Source organism: Elephas maximus, chromosome 10 (genome assembly GCF_024166365.1).
Source record: "Elephas maximus indicus isolate mEleMax1 chromosome 10, mEleMax1 primary haplotype, whole genome shotgun sequence".
NCBI classification, from domain to species: domain Eukaryota; kingdom Metazoa; phylum Chordata; class Mammalia; order Proboscidea; family Elephantidae; genus Elephas; species Elephas maximus.
This window is the reverse complement of record NC_064828.1, coordinates 10,659,275-10,679,493: the sequence shown is the minus strand read 5'-3', so window position 1 is coordinate 10,679,493 and position 20,219 is coordinate 10,659,275. Positions and strand designations below refer to the sequence as shown.

Sequence of the window (20,219 nt, the reverse complement as noted above, 5' to 3'; positions counted from 1 at the left end):
CTCTCCACAGCCTCTCCAACATTTATTATTTTGTGTTTTTTGGATTAATGCCAGCCTTGTTGGAGCGAGATGAAATCTCATTGTAGTTTTGATCTGCATTTCTCTACTGGCTAATGATTATGAACATTTACTCATGTATCTGTTAGCTACCTGAGTGTCTTCTTTAGTGATGTGTCTATTCATATCTTTTGTCCATTTTTTAATTGGGTTATTCATCTTTTGCAGTTGAGTTTTTGCAGTATCATGTAGATTTTAGAGATCAGATGCTGATCGGAAACCTCATAGCTAAAATTTTTTCCCAGTCTGTAGGTAGTCTTTTTACTCTTTTGGCAAAGTCTTTGGATGAGCATAGGTGTTTGATTTTTAGGAGCTCCCAGTTATCTAGTTCTTCTTCTGCATTCTTAATAATGTTTTGTATACTGTTTATGCCATGTATTAGGGCTCCTAATGTTGTCCCTATTTTTTCTTCCACGATCTTTATTGTTTTAGATTTTATATTTAGGTCTTTGATCCATTTTGAGTTAGTTTTTGTGCATGGAGTGAGGTATGAGTCTTGTTTCATTTTTTTGCAGGTGGATATCCAGCTATGCCAGCACCGTTTGTTAAAAAGACTGTCTTTTCTCCATTTAACTGTTTTGGGGCCTTTGTCAAATATCAACTGCTTGTATGTGGATGGATTTATGTCTGGATTCTCAATTCTGTTCCATTGGTCCATGTATCTGTTGTTGTACCAGTACCAGGCTGTTTTGACTACTGTGGCGGTATAATAGGTTCTAAAATCAGGTAAAGTAAGGCCTCCCACATTGTTCTTCTTTTTCAGTAATGCCTTATTTATCCAGGGCCTCTTTCCCATCCATATGAAGTTGGTGATTTGTTTCTCCATCTCATTAAAGAATGTCGTTGGGATTTGGATTGGAATTGCATTAAATGTATAGATTGCTTTTGGTAGAATAGACATTTTTATAATATTAAGTCTTCCTATCCATGAGCAAGGTACGTTTTTCCACTTACGTAAGTCTCTTTTGGTTTCTTGCAGAAGTGTACTATAGTTTTCTTTGTATAAGTCCTTTACATTTCTGGTAAGATTTATTCCTAAGTATTTTCTCTTCTTGGGGGCTACTGTAAATGGCATTGATTTGGTGATTTCCTCTTCGATGTTCCTTTTGTTGGTGTAGAGGAATCCAACTGATTTTTGTATGTATATCTTGTATCCCGATACTCTGCTGAACTCTTATTGGTTTCAGTAGTTTTCTGGAGGATTTCTTAGGGTTTTCTGTGTATAAGATCATGTCATCTGCAAATAGAGATACTTTTACTTCTTCCTTGCCAATCTGGATGCCCTTTATTTCTTTACCTAGCCTAATTGCTCTGGCTAGGACTTCCAACACAATGTTGCATAAGAGCGGTGATAAAGGGCATCCTTGTCTGGTTCCTGATCTCAGTGGGAATGGTTTCAAGCTCTCTCCATTTAGGGTGATGTTGGCTGTTGGCTTTGTATATATAAAAAAAAATGCCCTTTATTATGCTGAGGAATTTTCCTTCTATCCCTATTTTGCTGAGAGTTTTTATCATGAATGGGTGTTGAACTTTGTAAAATGCCTTTTCTGCATCAATTGATAAAATCATGTGATTCTTGTCTTTTGTTTTATTTATGTAGTGGATTATATTAATTGTTTTCCTAATGTTGAACCATCCCTGCATACCTGGTATGAATCCCATGTGGTCTTGAGTTATTTTTTTGATATGTTGTTGAATTCTATTGGCTAGAATTTTGTTGAGGATTTTTGCATCTATATTCATGAGGGATATAGGTCTATGATTTTCTTTTCTTGTGGTGTCTTTACCTGGTTTTGGTATCAGGGATATGGTGGCTTCATAGAGTGAGTTTGGTAGTATTCCGTCCTTTTCTATGCTCTGAAATACCTTTAGTAGTAGTGGTGTTAACTCTCTGAAGGTTTGGTAGAACTCTGCAGTGAAGCCACCCAGACCAGGGCTTTTTTTTTGTTGTGAGTTTTTTGATTATCTTTTAAATCTCTTCTTTTGTTATGGGTCTATTTAGTTGTCCTACCTCTGTTTGTGTTAGTTTAGGTAGGTAGTGTATTTCTAGGAATTCATCCATTTCTTCTGGGTTTTCAAGTTTGTTAGAGTACAATTTTTCATAGTGATCTGATATGATTCTTTTGATTTCAGTTGGGTCTGTTGTAATATCACCCATCTCATTTCTTATCCGGGTTATTTGCTGCCCCTCCTGGTTTTCTTTTGTCAGTTTGGCCAGTGATTTATCAATTTTGTTGATTTTTCAAAACACCAGCTTTTGGTCTTGTTAATTCTTTCAATTGTTATTCTGTATTCTATTTCATTTCGTTCAGCTCTAATTTTTATTTGTTTTCTTCTGGTGTCTGTGGTTTCTCTTGTTGCTCTCAGTCTATTTATTCAAGTGGTAGGGATAATTTCTTTGATTTTGGCCCTTTCTTCTTTCTGTATGTGTGCAGTTATTGATGTAAACTGGCCTCTGAGCACTGCTTTTGCTGTGTCCCAAAGGTTCTGATAGGAAGTCTTTTTATTCTCATTGGATTCTATGAATTTCTTTATTGCATCCTTGATGTCTTCTATAATGCAGTTGTTTTAGAGCAGGGTATTGTTCAGTTTCCAAGTGTTTGATTTCTTTTCCTTGCTTTTCCTGTTATTGATTTCCATTTTTATGGCCTTATGATCAGAGAAGATGCTTTGTACTATTTCAGTGTTTTGGATTCTGCTAAGGCTTGCTTTATGACCTAATATGTGGTCTATTCTAGAGAATGTTCTATGTGCACTAGAAAAGAAAGTAGAGTTGGTTGCTATTGGGTGGAGTGTTCTGTATATGTCTTTGAGGTCAGGTTGGTTGACTGTGGCATTTAGATCTTCCGTGTCTTTGTTGAGCTTCTCTCCGGATGCCCTGTCCTTCACCGGAAGTGATGTGTGAAGTCTCCTACTATTATTGTGGAGTTGTCTATCTCACTTTTCAATGTTGAAAGAGTTTGTTTTATGTATCTTGCAGCCCTGTCATTGGGTGCATAAATATTTAATATGGTTATATCTTCTTGGTGTATTGTCCCTTTAATCATTATATAGTGTCCTTCCTTATCCTTTCTGATGGATTTAACTTTAAAGTCTATTTTGTCAGAAATTAATATAGCCACTCCTGCTCTTTTTCGATTGTTGTTTGCTTGATATGTATTTTTCCATCCTATGAGTTTGAGTTTGTTCGTGTCTCTAAGTCTAAGGTATGTTTCTTGTAGGCAGCATATAGACAGATCTTGTTTTTCAATCCATTCTGCCACTCTCTGTCTCTTTATTGGTACACTTAGTCCATTTACATTCAAGGTAATTATGGATAGGTATGAATTTAGTGCTGTCATTTTGATGTCTTTTTTTGTGTGTTGTTGACAGTTTCTTTTTCCCTCTTAATTTTATATGCCGAGTAGATTATCTTTATATATTGTCCTTTCCTCATATTTGTTGTTGCTGATTTTGTTTCTGCTGAGTCTGTATTTTTTTCTTGTATTTTATTTTTATAAGTAGGATAGTTTGTCTCCTTTGTGGTTACCTTATTATTTACCCGTATTTTTCTAAATTTAAACCTAACTTTCATTTCTTTGTATTGCTGTATCTTCCTCTCCATATGGAAGGTGTATGATTACATTTCTTAGCCCCTCTTTATTATTCTAATGTTGTCTTCTTTTATATAATAACATCGCTGTTACCCTGGTTTAAGCTTTTTTTTTTTATAATCTTGCTTTGTTTTTTTTGGGTTTCCCTGTCTGGGTTGACTTCTGGTTGCTCTGCCCAGTGTTCTAGTCTTGGGTTGATACCTGATATTATTGATTTTCTAACCAAAGAACTCCCTTTAGTATTTCTCGTAGTTTTGGTTTGATTTTTATGAATTCCCTAAACTTGTGTTTATCTGGAAACGTCTTAATTTCACCTTCATATTTAAGAGATAGTTTTGATGGATATATGATTCTTGTCAGGCAATTTTTTTTCCTTCAATTTTTTAAATATGTCATTCCATTGCCTTCTTGCCTGCATGGTTTCTGCCAAGTAGTCCGAGTTTATTCTCATTGGCTCTCGTTTGTAGGTAACTTTTCATTTGTCCCTCGCTGCTCTTATAATTCTCTCTTTATCTTTGGTTTTGACAAGTTTGATTTTAATATGTGTTGGTGACTTTCTTTTAGATCTACCTTATGTGGATTTCAATGAGCATCTTGGATGGATATCTTCTCATCTTTCATGATATCAGGGAAGTTTTCTGCCAACAAATCTTCAATAATTCTCTCTTTATTTTCTGTTATCCCTCCCTGTTCTGGTACTCCAATCACTTGTAGGTTATTTCGCTTTATAGAGTCCCACATGATTCTTAAGTTTTCTTCATTTTTAAAAATTCTTTTATCTGATTTTTCTTCAAATATATTAGTGCCAAGTGATTTATCTTTGAGTTCAGAAATTCTAGCTTCTACTTGCTTAATTCTGCTCCTCTGACTTTCTATTGAGTTGTCTACTTCTGTAATTTTATTGTTAATCTTCTGAATTTCTGATTGCTGCCTGCCTGTGGATTTTTCCAGCTTATTAAACTTTTCATTATGTTCCTGAATAATCTTTCTAATTTCTTCAATTGCTTTATCTCTGTGTTCCTTGGCTTGTTCTGCTTATTGCCTCATTTCCTTCCTGATGTCTTGAAGGGTTCTGTATATTAAACTTTTGTATTCTTCATCTGGTAATTCCAGGAATGCACTTTCATCTAGAAGATCCCTGGATTGTTTTTTTTTTTTTTTTGAGAGCCTGTTGAGGTGATCATGGTTTTTTTCTTTATGTGGCTTGATATTGCCTGTTGTCTCCAAGCGATCTGTAAGTTATTGTATTTAGTGTATGCTTGCTTATTGTGTTGTAGCTGCTTGCTTTTTTTTGTTTTGGTATACCCCTGTGGGTTGCTTGAGTGAGCTAGCTTGATTATTTTTGCCTTTGGAGCTCTGACATCCTGTTCCCAGATGGCTAGAGCTGTTATTCAGGTATATCAGTCTAGGAGTCTATTCAGTTTTCTTGTATGAATTCATCTCAGGTTTCTAGGTAGCTAATCATCAAGTATGTGGTATAGGCTCTCTCCTACAGTCTCAGAGGGGCATGTGTGATTGGCGTATATACCGATATCTGATAGTAGCAGGGGGTCACACTCTGAACAAGGCAGGGGACTGAGAACGGACTCCTGAGTGTCTCTGAGTATACTGCGTCCCTGTTCCCTAGAGCGTGCAGGTGAATGGGTTCTGCAGATTCACCATGGGGACCCAAAGTTTTTGGTTGTAAGGACTGGGAGGTACCAGTTATCTTTGGCCCCTGTCGTGGATGGCTGGGTGACCTGAGTGGAGCTACCAGTCCTTAGGTCTCTGATGTGGGTAGGTGAGGACCTTGTTTAATAGGCAAAGCAATGTCAAACATCAAATACCCACCTCTCCACTGCACAATTGAAATCGTTGGCGTCTGCCAACAAGGGCCTATTCTTCCGAAATAGGCCCACACAGGTCCATGCAGAAGGGAAAGGTGCTCAACGTCCATGGACGGTTTATGCCTGGACAGAAGCTGCTTCTGGCCGGAGCTCCCCAGTTAGTGGAGCTAGCAAATTATCTTTTCCCCCAAATGCAAATTTTTTCCTTCCCCAAGGCCAGGAGGATGGCTCTAGGTGCCTATCTCAGGCCCAGGGAATTCAGCAGCTGAAGCCGGTTTGTGGGCGGAGGGGGGTGGTGCATTAAAATATACGCAAGTGCTTAGCTTTTGCCGAGAGCGCCGTTCTCCTCAGGTTCTGGAGGTTTGATTAGGCTGTGTGGCTGGCTGCTTCTCCCTGAGGAAACTGCAGCTGAAAGCTAGTAACAGCCTGCTGCAGCTGCTACCACCGCTCCAGGAACGATGCCTGAGGGTGCCCTGTGATTCAGGTCCAGTAACTCCTCTCCACTTCTGAATGGTCTCTTCCTCCCCCTGCCCCTGAGTTCGTTTTCTAAGCTTGCTTTTGAAGCTCAGGGCGCCCAGTGTGTCACAAATAGACTTGTTTCACTTTTTTTTTTGGGTCTTTGTTGTAAAGAGGGCTCGCCAGAAGCGAGTGTCTATTCCACCATCTTGGCTCTGCTCCCTCGGTGGATTTTGTTTTAAAGTCTATTTTATCTGAGATTACTGTTGCTGCTCCTGCTCTTTTTTTGGTAGCTGTTTGCTTGCTGTATTTTTTTTCCATGCTCTGATTTTTCATAAATTTACGTCTTTGTTTATAAGGTGTGTCTCTTGTAGAGAGCATATTGATGGATCCTGTTTTTTTTTTTTAATCCATTCTGTCAGTCTGTGTCTCTTTATGGATGCATTTAGGCCATTTACATTCAGTGTAATTATTGATAAGTGTGAGCTTATTTCTGTCATTTTATAGTGTTTTTTTTTGTGGTGCTGACATTTTATTTGTTCCTCTTACTCTGCTGTGCTGAATTCCTTTTGTTTGTGGATTTTTTAAATTTTCTTTTATTTTTGTGTTTACTGAGACTCTACATTTTTCTTTTTTCTTTTAATAAGTAGGTTTGTTAACTTCCTTTGTGGTTACTTTGAAATTTACCCTGATCATCCTAGGTTTGAACCAGTCTATTATTGCTTGGTATCATCTTGATTTCCTCTCCATTAGAAAGCTCTATACCGACACAGTTTATTTCCTCTTTTATTGTTCTGTCGTTGCCATTTACAGATTAACCTCTCTGGTTCTCTGTCGTAATATTTTTGGTTTTGGATAGTCCTTGAGAGTTCATTTCCTAGGTTCATGTCTGGCTGGTTCAATCTTGCATCCTAGATTCAGGCTGTGGTGTAATGTTGTTTGTCCTCAGACCAAAGGACTCCCTTTAATAATTCTCTTAAGTTTGGTTTGGCTTTTACATATTCCCTTAATTTCTGTTTATCTGGGAATGCCCTAATTTCACCATCATATTTGAACGAGAGTTTTGCAGGATATATTATTCTTGGTTGGCAGTTTTTTTTTTCACGGTTTTATATATGTCATCCCATTGTCTTCTTGCCTGCATGGTTTCTGCCAAGTAGTCAGAGTTTAGTCTTATTGTTTCTCCTCTGTATGTGACTTTTTGTTTTTCTTGAGCTGCTCTTAGGATTGTCTCTTTGTATTTGGTTTTAGCAAGTGTGATTATGATATGTCTTGGTGCTTTTGTTTTGGGGTCTGTCCTATACGGGGTTTGTTGAGCTTCTTGGATGGTTAGCTTTTCACCTTTCATGATATTAAGGAAGTTTTCTGTCAGCAGTTCTTCAATGATCCCCCCTGCATATTCTGTTTTCTTCCCCTGTTCTGGAATTTCGATCACTTGCAAATTTTTGCTTTTGATTCTATCCCACATAATTATCAGACTTTCTTCACTTTTCTTCGTTATTTTTTCTCATTTTTCCTCAGAGTAGTATCCAAGTGTTTGTCTTCAACTTTGCTTATCCTGCCTTCCATCATTTTAGACCTGCTCCTCAGCCCTTCTATGACACTGCCCATTTCTGAAATCTTGTTGTTTATCTTTTGGATTTCTAGTTGTTGTTTTTGTATGAATTCTAGTTGTGAATTAATTTTGGCATTTTGTTCCTGTATTATTTTCCTGAATTCTTCCGTTTTTTGGTCTGTATTTTCCATGAATTTGCCTGCCTTTCCATAAATTTGTCTATGTTTTTGTCATTTTTGCCTACTTTTTGCTTCAACTCTTTGATAGATCTGAATATTAGGGATTTGAATCCCCTATCAAGTAGTTCTAGTGCCTTTTCTTTGTGGAAAGTCACCTGGTGCTTTATTTTGGATGCCTAGTGGAACCATCCTGTCCTGTTTTTTTTTTTTTTTTTAATGTTTTGGTATGGTCTGCTGTCTTCGGGACATTCAGTAGTTATTTTATTTGTTGATTGTTGATTTTTTTTTTTTTTGTCCTGCTTCTTTGTTTAATTTGGCTGTGTCTGAGCAGGCGGGCTATATGTTCTTTGTTGTTTGCTCATCTGTGGGCACAATACTTTTCACTTCCTTGTCCAGTGGGCAGGGCCAGTTGCTCAGCTATGGTGCAGCAGGGCAGGTCCAGCTGAAGGGGAAGGGCTGGGATAGGTTGTTTTTGGTATGTACTAGGGCCAACAGGGCGGGCTGGGAATCGGTGCAGGGCAGGTTCCAGTAGGCTGTGCCTGTGCTGCTTGGAGGTGTGATGTTCAGTGCATGGTGCAGAAGGTGTGTGGGGCCACTTGGCTGTGCCCTGTCCAAGCAGAGAGGCCATCATGAGATCTGGAGCTGGGAGAATTTAAGCCTGGGAGCTTCCCCACCTCTGAATCTTTAGCTCCTGATAATGTTTCTGCTGCTGCTGCAAATGGCATTCAGAAAAATTTGCTCTATGCAGAAAGAACTCATCCTAGCTATGGCCCTGCTCCTAACTCATTGTGTGACCTCACCTCTCTGAGCCTCAGTTTCCCCTTTTATAAAGTTGTAATAGTACCTCAAGTGTGGGCTCAAGTGTGAGCACTGTGAATTGTCTGTTTTCTTCATTGGTTTTGTAAGTGTTCTACAAAAATGATCTGTTGAAGGTTGGCCCTGTGGTTATGGTTATTGTTGTAGGCTTGAGATAAAACAACTATGAACCCTACAAAAAAGACTGACAGTCTCCTTAAAAACAAAATTGCTGAAATGTTGATGATAAGCCTTGCTGGCTTGGTAGACATTTAAGAATGTCCTGACTAACCCTGCTTATTCCCTTGCTTAGGGGTGAGCTCTTTTTGAACTCAGCCAGGTGTCATAGCTGCTCACAACCCACTGTGTGGCATGTCACATGACATGAGATCACGGAGCTTTTGACATGGTGATCTGCACTGTTTGTCCAGGGAGGGCCTGCTGTGGAAAGGTGGACTCCTGAGACTTGTTTAGACCAGGGCCTGGAACCAGTGGCCAGCGATGTAAATAGGGGATGCTCAAGAGGCTGTCTTATCTCTCAACAATCAACAGTGATTTTTACTTCACCAGTTAGGTCAAAGATATACAAAAGCATTTATTTTAATTTTTTGAAGGAGGTATTCAATTGATGTAGGATTAAAATCATGACATTACTTAATTGTAAAATGTATTGTGCGTGCCACTTGTGAAATGAAAATTAAATTTGCCTTATTTATTGATTTTTTTGAAAGTGTGTGTGTGTTCCACCTTGTAAAAATGTAGAGAGAAAGTGGCTACATTCTTCTGTACCATTGGTAAAACCAAAAAACCAAACCCATTGCCGTGGAGTGGATTCCAACTCATAGCAAACCTATAGGACAGAGTAGAACTGCCCCATAGGGTTTCCAAGGCAGTAATCTTTACGAGAGCAGACTGCCACATCTTTCTTCCATGGAGTGGCTGGTGGGTTCAAACCACCAATTTTTCAGTTAGCAGTTGAGCACTTAACCAGTGCACCATCAGAGCTCCTGTATCATTGGTAGTTAATTCTTATTTCCTAACCTCACAAGTATATACATTTAAGGCTAACTTCTGAGGAGACTAAGAAGTCATATTAAACTCAAGCTTTTTAGTTATTTTGTTGACAGAAGTTTTCTGCAACTTCAAGTTTGGCTTTTTCTTTCTTTTTTTTTGGCCTTTTGGCTTCTGTTGTTAAGATTGTGTGACCGTTGCTTGCCTCAATTGTCTATTGTTTAGTTGTTGAGGTAGACTTGGCTTAGATCAGGAATTCCCGTTGGTTCCTAAGTGAAGTATTAAAAATAATGGCTATGCATTGTTGCCCTGGGTTGTTTCTAGTCTTTGGTGTTGTATCATGCTCTGCTTTCTACACAAACTGCCTTAGATTACGGCTCTGGCCTTTCTGATCTGGGAGTTTAGGTAATGTTATACTGTTAGACTAAGAAAATTATCAAGATTTTCAGGTGGCAAAGGGCCAGGGATTTGGAAACTTGGGATATTTCCTTTAATACATTCTTCTGTAGTTTTGAAATTGTTTATAGCTCAAAAATGAAATTTGATTGCAAAAGCCTGGGCATTCTGGTGGTAGCTGTTATTAATGAAGTTAATAAAACTGGTTCAGAGGACTTTGTGTTTATAAATGTGAAATCCAGCAATGGGTTATGGATAACTGCTGAAATAAAACAGAACCTAGCCTTCATGGCTGAGTGAGAAAAATATTTGCATAACATCTTCCTCTTTCAAGAGGAAGAACCATGGGGTGTTAGGCTGGAAGGGAGCTAGAAGGTCAAACAACCTCAGATAGTGTTATGAATTGAATTGTGTCCCCCTAAAATGTGTGTCAACTTTGCTAGGTCATGATTCCCAGGGTTGTATGGTTGTCCTCCATTTTGTGATCTGATGTAATTATCCTATGTTGTAAAGCCTATCCTCTATGATATTAATGAGACAGGATTAAAGGCAGTTATGTTAATAAGGCAGGACACAATCTACAGGATTAGGTAGTATCTTCAGTCAGTCTCTTTTAAGATATAAAAGAGAGAAATGAGCAGAGAGATGGGGGACCTCATACCACCAAGCAAGAAGTGCCAGGAGCAGAGCGCATCCTTTGGACCTGGGGTCCCTATGCTGAGAAGCTCCTAGACCAGGGGAAGATTGACGACAAGGACATTCTCCCAGAGCTGATAGAGAGAGAAAGCCTTCCTCTGGATCTGGAGCCCTGAGTTTGGACTTTAGCCTCCTAAACCATGAGAGAATAAATTTCTGCTTGTTAAAGCCAACCGCTTGTGGTATTTCTGTTATAGCAGCACTAGATAACTAAGACCAGTGGGGTAGCTGGAAACCAGAAACTTAGCCAGGCCACCTCCTAGCTAGATCAACCCCCCCTCCCCCCCCAAAAAAACCTGTTGCTGTTGAGTCTATTCTGACTCGTAGCAGCCCTTGTAGGACAAAGTAGAACTGCCTCACAGGGTTTCCAAGGAGCACCTGGTGGATTTGAACTGCCGAACTTTTGGTTAGCTGCTGTAGCTCTTAACCACTGTGCTACCAGGGTTGCCACCTCCCAGATAGGTGGTCTTTTTTTTTTTTTTTTTAAACTCTTTCCATTGGCTAATGGGGCTAAGACATAGATGTCTGGGCCATGAGAAAATAGTTTCCCTTTTCTGGAAAGTGAGGGGTTTTGCTGTGATTCTGTCATTTTGAGGACACCTAGAAAGAAAGGCAGGATTCACCATATAATTTCTTCTTCCTTCCGAACCAAACAGGAACACCCTACTTGCTGATTACTTCCACTCATCAACCTTAAAAAAAAAAAAAAATCAAATCGAGTAATTAAAACATATTAAAATGTAGAGCTCATTAAAGAAAACTTGGGAAAAGCTAAGAAATACAAAGAAGAAGAAAATATCAATCATAGCCAGTACCATAAAAAAATGGCTTCTGTATTCTGGGAAGTGTGGGTTTTTTTTTTGCATTTAACATTTTTCTCATCAGCATTTTTGTTGTTGATACATAGTTCTTTAAAGATCCTAGATAGCAAAGCAGAGTGGTTTAAGGCTGAGGCTCTGGCATCAAAGCGCCTGGGTTCAGATCACAGCCCACTGCTTACAGGCCGGACAACCTAAACAGAGTAACTGCTCCGGCTTCAATTTTAACATCTGTAAAATGGGTATGATAATGGTGGCCAATTCAAGTTAAATGCTTATTTATGTGAAGTACTTAATATGCTTTAGTTATTATAATTAAAATAAATAGTTTATAAGTATAAGATTAATATATGTACGAGGGTAAGTCAAAAAGTATTGCTACAAAATCATAGAAACTTTTATTAAACAAAAATATCAAAATGTGAAACTATTGTTTCCCGACATATCTAGGTCTCTACACTTCTGAAGGCCGTGTTTCCCTCTCTCTAGCCCTTCCCTGAAGAATTCTGCACTCTTTGATTTACACCACGTCAAAATGGCAGTTCTGGCATCCTTGAGGGACTCAAATTGTGTTTCTTTTAGATGTTCTTTGAGTTTTGGGAACAAAAAGAGTCTGAAGGGACAATATGAGGGCTGTAGGGTAAATGGGGTAAGGTTTTGCAATAAAATTCTTGTAGGACAGCCCTTGCTACCCTCAAAGAATGACCAGGTGCGTTGTTGTGATGGAAAAAAATTCTTCAGTGCAAATTTCCTGGCCTTTTTCTCACCAATGCAGTTTTCAATTTTCTTCAAACTTCTTCATAAATAAACCCCCATGGTCGTCCTGTGCCCTTCAAGAAAACTTATCAAGATTATCCTTTTGGGGTCCCAAAAAACAGTCACCATGACCTTCTCAGCGGTCTTCCCTCCCTTGGCTCATCTTTGAGGTCTTTCCCACCTTCCTTAAAACACTTGATTCATTTAAAAACTGTTGTATCATGTGGGGCAGCATTCCCATAAACTTGTTGCAAAACTTCAATGATTTGGGAAGATGTCCACTTGAGTTTTGTTAAAAATTTTGATTTTAGCCCTGACCTTAAAATTGTTTTTTTCGTGGCACAAAAAGTATTCTTTTTTTGGAAGACAATGAGACTAAAACAAGTGTACTACTGCGAAGACTTGTCTGCAGCCAGCCACTGATTGCAGAGGCGTGTTTGAACACGTTTTGTTTGAGATAAACCTGTGCATGTATGAAGTGGAGCCGTTGTAGCAATGCTTTTTGACTTACCCTTGTATATGATAGAAACTTTTATAAAATGCAGAAAAGCAGAAGAAATCAAAACCACCCATTTTTCTACAACCCAGAGGAAACCACTCACACAGTGGTGACTTTGGCTATCTTGTTTTTTCTATGTATTTTCTTTTGCGTAGTTGAGATCATATTGTATTTTCAATTTATATCCTGATCGTAACATAAGCATTTCATATGCTGTTGGAAATATAATTTTAAAAGGCAACACAAGTCATCGCGTATAACTATATTTTACTTAATCTTAATCTTGCCTACCCTTCCCCCAACCATATTAAATTGAAATAATCATAGATGACTCTTGGCTTAATCAATCACAGACCAGTGCCTTCCCTGATCTGTGCACAGCCTAGAGTGTTTTTTTTCTGTCCCCAGAATGTAATCAGGTCCAACCTACAAACTAGTTAATTGAGGATGGACCATATCATGAATACGTGTGAGAAGCATCTTTGCGATAGGTTTTTCCCCCTTCTTCTTCAATCTTACAGGTTATTTCCTTAGACTAGATTCCCGGAAATGGAAATGCAGGGTCGAAGGATGATAAATGTCGTTTTCTAAAGGTCTATACTAATTCTAAATTGGCAGCAATAATGTATGAGCCTCCCCCCTTTACTGTGGGCCTCCAAGGCCCCTTGTCCAGCTATGTGTTGCTTCTCAGATCTGAAATGTTGGGGACATTTTCAGGGGTGCCAAAACTCTGGAATAGAGTTAATCTTAATTAAAACAAACACCCTGGCCCCTTCTTCCCACTCCCACCCCTCTCGCTTCCTCTTCCCCAGGGTCCTTCCTTTCACAGCCCTTTCTCCCTTCCCACCTTTCTCTAATTCCCTCATGGAGCAGTCCTCTTCTCTAATAAGTGGGGAAATGATATAATTAGATCATTTCCATGGAGAAGTTAGCCACCTTAGCAGCTGAAAGCCTTACTCCCCAGCTGGCTATTTGCATTTTAATAAAGAGTTCTTGGAGCAGTATTTCACCCAAAGGACTGAAGGTGATGGCGGAATTTGGAGCACTATAATGTACAGAGAGGGAGATACTTGAAGTCTGGGCCTTCCAGTTATACTAAGTAGATGACGTCCTAGATGTAAGGCCAGTTCTATGGACAGGGTGAAGCAAAAACCGGCCTTTGAGAAGCTGTAATTTCCTCACTACTAAGAGTAGAAACGTTTTTCCTGAAGGTAAAGGACATCTCTTGGAGGAGCTATTAAGGAGAGATTGCTTACTGAATTGGATATAATGAAAGGCTGGTCAGCAGCGTGTGCAGATATGGCACATAATATATAATTTTATGATCGCAGGCAGGGTTCCTTTTATGACTTTTTTATCATCTAGTTGAAATTGCTAAAGGCGTGGAGGGCCTTTGCTTGCGTTTCTGCATCCAGTGGTTTGATTAAATCGCATGTCCCTGGCACAGAACCAGGAGGCCTCTAAGAGGGACTGAGGCCTTGGTGTGAAATCAGTTCAGAAGGTAGGTCCTGAACAGTGGGTTTCTTGCTGGACTGCTCCTGTTCCTGCAAGGTCTCAGGTACCCTTTGTGGTCAGAATTATACAGTCTCTATCTGTGGACTCATTAGTCAATTCTGATGGACTGAAAAGGCAAAGACAGGGTTGAGGAGTATGCCAGAGAGGGGAATGGGTGGCTGCTGGATATACCAGATGATGCCCTAGATTTTATGGGTGGGCAGGCATGGCTACAGACTATAAGGAAGATCTTAAAGGGTGGGGGATACCTGGTTCAGACAACATCCTAAACCAAAAACAAACAAGCAAGCCCCCCCCGCCAACCCCAAACCTGTTGCCGTCAAGTCAATTCCCATGTGTTACAGAGTAGAACTGCTCCATAGAACCGTAATCTGTACGGAAGCAGATCAACTAGGCTTTTTTCTTCCATGATGCTGCTGGGTGAGTTTGAACTGCCAACTTTTAGGTTAGTAGTTGAGCACAAACCATTTCTGCCATCCAGGGACCTATAACAGCATTGGAACCCCCTCAAAAAACCCAAGCCCATTGCTGTCAAGTCTGACTCATAGGGTTTCAAGGCTGCGATCCTTACAGAAGCAGACTGCCACATCTTTCTTCTGGAGGGTTTGAACTGCTGGCCTTTCATTTAGCAGCTGAGCACTTTAACCACTGTGCCACCATGGCTCCTTTGTATTAGCAGCCAAGGTAGCTTAAGGAATCCTGATGGTGCAGTGGTTAAGAAATTGGCTGCTAATCAGAAGGTCGGCAGTTCGAATCCACCAGCTGCTCCTTGGAAACCCTATGGGGAAGTTCTACTCTGTCCTACAGGGTCCCTATGAGTGGGAAACACTCGATGGCAATGAGTTTTAGATAGCTTAAAAGGAGGGGGAAGGGGAGAAATGGAAATTTTAGTCAAAATTGTTAGCTATTAATTGAGCTCTCTCAGGAGACCTTGGGAACATAGCCAAAGGGGAAAATGGTCTCAAGAGGAGATTGAGGGCAGCTGGAGCTGGGCGGATCTCGACCTCCACTTCCTTCCTGAAAGAAAACGCTCTGGTGCCATAGTGGTCCGTTCCTTAGCACTCAAAACCTTGTCTATTCCCTTCTAGCCTGACCTACCCTAAAGATGACCCTGCTGGTCCCTGTGGTGTCCAGCCCCCGTACCCGGCTCTTTGCCTGTTTCCTCAGGCTGGGCACCCAACAGGCTGGCCCACTTCAGCTGCACACAGGAGCCAGCTGCGCAGCCAAGAACCACTATGAGGTGCTGGTGCTGGGTGGGGGAAGTGGTGGCATCACCATGGCTGCCCGCATGAAGAGGAAAGTAGGTGCAGAGAATGTGGCCATCGTTGAGCCCAGTGAGGTAAGTCTCCCTTGTTGAGGGCCTGAGTGTGTACATGCATGTGAGTGTGTTAGGGAGGGGGTGGGATATCTTCCAGAGCTTCTCCTTCTAGGCATAAGAAGCAGCATGTCCAAAAGGATTGGGAGAGAGTAGAGGGAGGCAGGGAGGGAGGACAGCTTTTTTGGCTTTCTGTGTTCCCTTCCCACCCCTAGTCTCTTGTCCAGAAGAAAATCAATGGCCATTGTACTTTCTTATCTCTGTTCCTGCCTGGAGGAACTTGAAATTGCACTACCCCCCATCTCCTCATCCTTCTCCAGGCAGAATCAGAGATAACCTCTTGAGAGGAGTCAGTGGATTTGAGAAATTTAAGTACAAGTGACAGGGGTCAGGGAAGATGGAGCAAGGGAGAGAACAAATTCTAAGGCAGAAAAAGGTAGCAGACACTAGAAGGGAAGACTAAGTTGGGAAGTGTTTATAAGGCACTATTTCATGAGAAGCATTTTAAGATTGTCCAAAATCTTCAGAAAAATATTCAGGATTTTGGCGCCATGCCTGTTTCCCAAAGGACTAGACGTGCACCAGCTGAGAGCTGTGTCCTTGTGCAGGAGAGCAAAATGGATTCAGTGCCTGTTTAGGTGGGAGTAGGGGTAGACATCATTTTCAAGATGTCTCCCAATATTGAATAGGCTACCCCGGGCTTTGTGGTAATCACTCTTGCCTTCTCTGTGTTCTGAGAGGAGGCTAGAGAACTCTCTGTGTCACTTTCCTTTTCGAGGTGTCTCTTCAATTCAGTGATGACATTTCAATGAGAATGATCAGAGAGCTGTATCAGGTGGACATTCCCTCTGGTGTATAGTGTATCATGACCAACCCATGGGCACTTTCCCACCTGTGCCTGGTTTAGTGATTGCTGGAGCTCATGCTTGTTCAATGTATAAAAAAACCTGAGTTTGTATTTTCATTCTGCTTCCTGTTCAAGATGGTCTTGAAATGGATGAACTCTCATAGATGGTGACCCCTCCCCATCTCCTTTTTGACCACATCCATTATTGGCTGAGGGGAGCTTGCAAAGGCATTCCTCATGTCCTCTCACTTCTCTGTGGGTTCTGAGCAGTCCTGTCCTACTACTTTGAAGGATTTAGGCAATATTGAGAGCTCTTGGGTCCCTTAGTCCACTCCATGAGTGAGCTGGAATTCTGAGAGGCCAGTTAGCCAATTTGCCCTTTGCCACCGAGTCTAAAACTTTCACAACTAAATCAAGAGTGGACCATCAAGAAAACTCCAGAAAACAGTGAAAGTTTGGCATATGTTGCTTTGTGATATAGGACCTGGTTCCTACAGACTTTGGGGGTAAGACCTTTGAGAAGGAGAAGGGGAATAAAAAGGGAGTGTCTGCAGTCCCCCACGGGCTGTGGAAATACAATTGGAAGTTGATGACGTTAGGAGGCTCTTCAGAAGTGGCTGAAAATTTTCCAGACTTACCATAGTCCCTACATACTTCTGAGGAGCCATATTTAGGCTGCTGGGCTTAAGTTTTTTTCTACTTTTGTATACAAATACACTGATAATATATGTGTATATATGTATGTGTGTGTATATATATATATATATATATAAACCCAAAGCTGTTGCTGTTGAGCCGATTCTGACTCATAGTCACCCTATAGGATAGAATAGAATGCCCCATAGGGTTTCCAAGGAGTGCCTGGTGGATTTGAACTGTGGACCTTTTGGTTAGCAGCCATAGCTCTTAACCATCGCCCCACCAGGGTTTCTTGGGTATATATAGCATGTATGTATTAAACACAAAATTAGCTTTTGGCAATAAGCAATGCAGTGGTTGCTAAAGATAGTTTATGACTTTTTTTTTTAGGATCTTGCGAGAAATTCTCATGGTTGGGTGACCATCTTTCAGAGCTTAACATAATGGGAGAAGCCAATAGGGGAAACCGGCCTTCTGGAGACCTTCCTATGCTATGCTCCAGGGGTCAGAAGGGAGTAATTGAGAGTCTAGCTCATGTAGCCTTTTGATCAGCCTCAAACTGAAATGAACCCCCAAATACTTTGTTTCTCAGACACATTTCTACCAGCCAATCTGGACGCTGGTAGGTGCTGGTGCCAAACAGTTATCCTCATCTGGTCGTCCCACAGCGAGTGTGATTCCGTCCAGAGTAGAATGGATCAAAGCGAGAGTGGTTGAACTTAACCCAGACAAGAACTGCATCCGTACAGACAATGGCAAGGAGGTAACAGAATTGAAGAAGGGACTTTTCCATCCCATAAAAAAAAAAAAAAAATTTTTTTTTTTTTTTTATACAGATCATTAAATCAAGTACACTGGATCACATTCTTTTCAGTGCTTTCCAAAGAGCAGTTTCCCAATGATAGTATTGGTCTAACCCATATGACAAGTCAGTTTTGTTTGGGATTCACACATTACACCATAGATTTTAAAAGAAGCGATTGTCTTTTAAGATTAGGAAGTCATTCCTCTATGCCTCAACATGAAAAGTATTAATATAAGCACTGCCCAAATAAATGTAGCTTCTTTGCTATTACTCTCCACTGTGTAAAAATGCAGGGGTACCCAGCTTCCAGGAGCTAGGTGGGTTACTTGGTGTCTGAGAAGCAGTGAGCTGTGAGGCAGGAGAGCATCGGGGGCACAATGGAGGGCTGGAATGTGCATCCCTCTCTTCCTGCCTGCTCACCACCCACAGCCCCAAGTCACCCACTTTAGAAAGTGAAACACATACATCTGAGGCCCGAGTTGGCCCTTGGGCTGCCACTTCTTGGGTACTGGTCTAAAATGGCATTGTTTTGTGTTGCAGATCTCCTACAAATATCTTATCATTGCTCTTGGAATCCAGCTGAATTATGAGAAGGTACTGTTTTAAACTGTTTCTATGCTCCATTGACCTATTTATCCCAAGATCAAGCACTGCACTTAATTGTTTTATATTAATTTGACAGGAAGGAGTTCTAAGAAATCCTCTTCTAGTTTTACTTCTCATAAGTCTTTGTGGTTTTAAAAAAGTCCTTAAGATTCCATCAATGACAACAATTTATGTTCTAGCTTTAAGCTTTAATCAGAGTTCAGCATATCCACGCCTTAGTGGTAATTCTTGCAAAATAGCAGCCTTTTTTACACTTATAAGAAAACTGCCTTTGTATGTAGGACTAAGTTGGCTTTGTAAGTAAGATTTAGGGTATGAATTCTTAGTTATCTAGTGCTGCTGTAACAGAAATATCACAAATGAGTGGCTTAAACAAATTTATTTTCTCACAGTTTAGGAGTCTGGAAGTCTGACTTCAGGGTGCTGGTTCTAGGGGAAGGCTTTCTTTCTCTGTTGGCTCTGGAGGAAGGTCCTAGACTTTTTAGCTTCTTCTCCTGGGTGATCTTCATGTGCGTTGGCATCTCTCTTCCCCCATCTCTGCTTCTCTTGCTTGCTTGTTTAATCCCTTTTATATCTCAAAAGAGATTGACTCAAGACACACCCTGCATTAATCCTGCCTCATTCACATAACAAAGACAACCCATCCCAAATGGGATTATAGCCACAGGCACAGAGGCTAGGATTTACAACATGTATTTTTGGGGGACACAATTCCATCCATAACATTCCACTCTTTGGCCCCCCAAAATTCCAGACCTTACCACATGCAAAACACATTCACCCTATCACATCATCCCCAAAGTCTTTAATTAAACTCCAAATCCAAACCTCATCTCCCGAATCATCTAAATCAAATATGGGTGAGACTTTAGGCGTATTCCATCCCTGGGCAAAATTCCTCTTCATCTGTGAACCTGTGAAATATAGAATGCAGGTTGTCTGTTTCTAAAGTACTAGAATGGAACAGGCACAAGGTAGACATTTCCATTACAAATGAGAGAAGTTGGAGGGAAAGAAGGGGTAATGGGTATCAAGCAAGTCCAAAGCCCAGCAAAACAATTTACATTAGCTCTCAAAGGCTTGAAAATAATCCTCTCTTCTCTGAAACCATCTGGGCAACTTCCCTGCCCTCCAGACTCTGGGTGTTGGCCATGCTCTCTGGATTCCGGGTGGAGGCCCCTTGGCCCTGGGCTTCAGCTCTGCCTCCCAGGCCCGATAGGAGGGTAACTCTACTCCCTTGGCTTTGGGTGGCCTCATTTTCCTAGTCCATCTGAGTGGTGACCCCACTCCCTTGGCACATCTCTAACCCCATCTCTGCTTCCCTTGCTTGCTTGTTTAATCTCTTTTATATTTCAAAAGAGATTGTCTCAAGACACACTGTACATTAATCCTGCTGCATTCACGTAGTAAGGACAAACCATTCCCAGTATAACCACAGGCATACCCATTGCAGTCGAGTCAATACTGGCTCGTAGTGACCCTACAGGACAGAGTACAGCTACCCCATAGGGTTTCCAATTAGCAGCTGGTGAATTTGAACTGCTGACCTTTTGGTTAGCAGCCAAGCTGTTAACCACTGTGGTTAACATAGAGGCTAGGATTTACAACACAGATTTTGGGGGGACACAATTCGATTCATAAAACAGATTTTAAGGACATAACACCATTAGTAAGCTCATCAGGCGCTGTGAGCACTTCTGGGTTCTGTTGTGTAGAGGCTGGAACTTGTCATATGAAGTGGCTGGTGCAATATAAATGCTACCCTTGCAGTTCCTTAGATCTCTTTTTTAGCAAACTAGGGAGCTCTGTGCTATCTGACAGTTAGTTGTGAGGTTCAGGTTTGTTTTTCTAGAAC

General features: G+C 40.7%; 1 protein-coding gene across 1 annotated transcript in view; it reads left to right on the top strand.

Moving 5' to 3' along the window:
* The window catches only part of SQOR (sulfide quinone oxidoreductase), a 60,715-nt gene that overhangs the window by 23,777 nt on the left and 16,719 nt on the right, over positions 1-20,219 (top strand). Inside the window, exons 2-4 of the mRNA XM_049897879.1 lie at positions 15,241-15,491; positions 17,546-17,716; positions 18,299-18,352. Coding sequence (XP_049753836.1) covers positions 15,258-15,491; positions 17,546-17,716; positions 18,299-18,352 — 459 coding nt within the window. The 5' untranslated portion in view covers positions 15,241-15,257. The remainder of the gene's footprint in view (positions 1-15,240; positions 15,492-17,545; positions 17,717-18,298; positions 18,353-20,219) is intronic.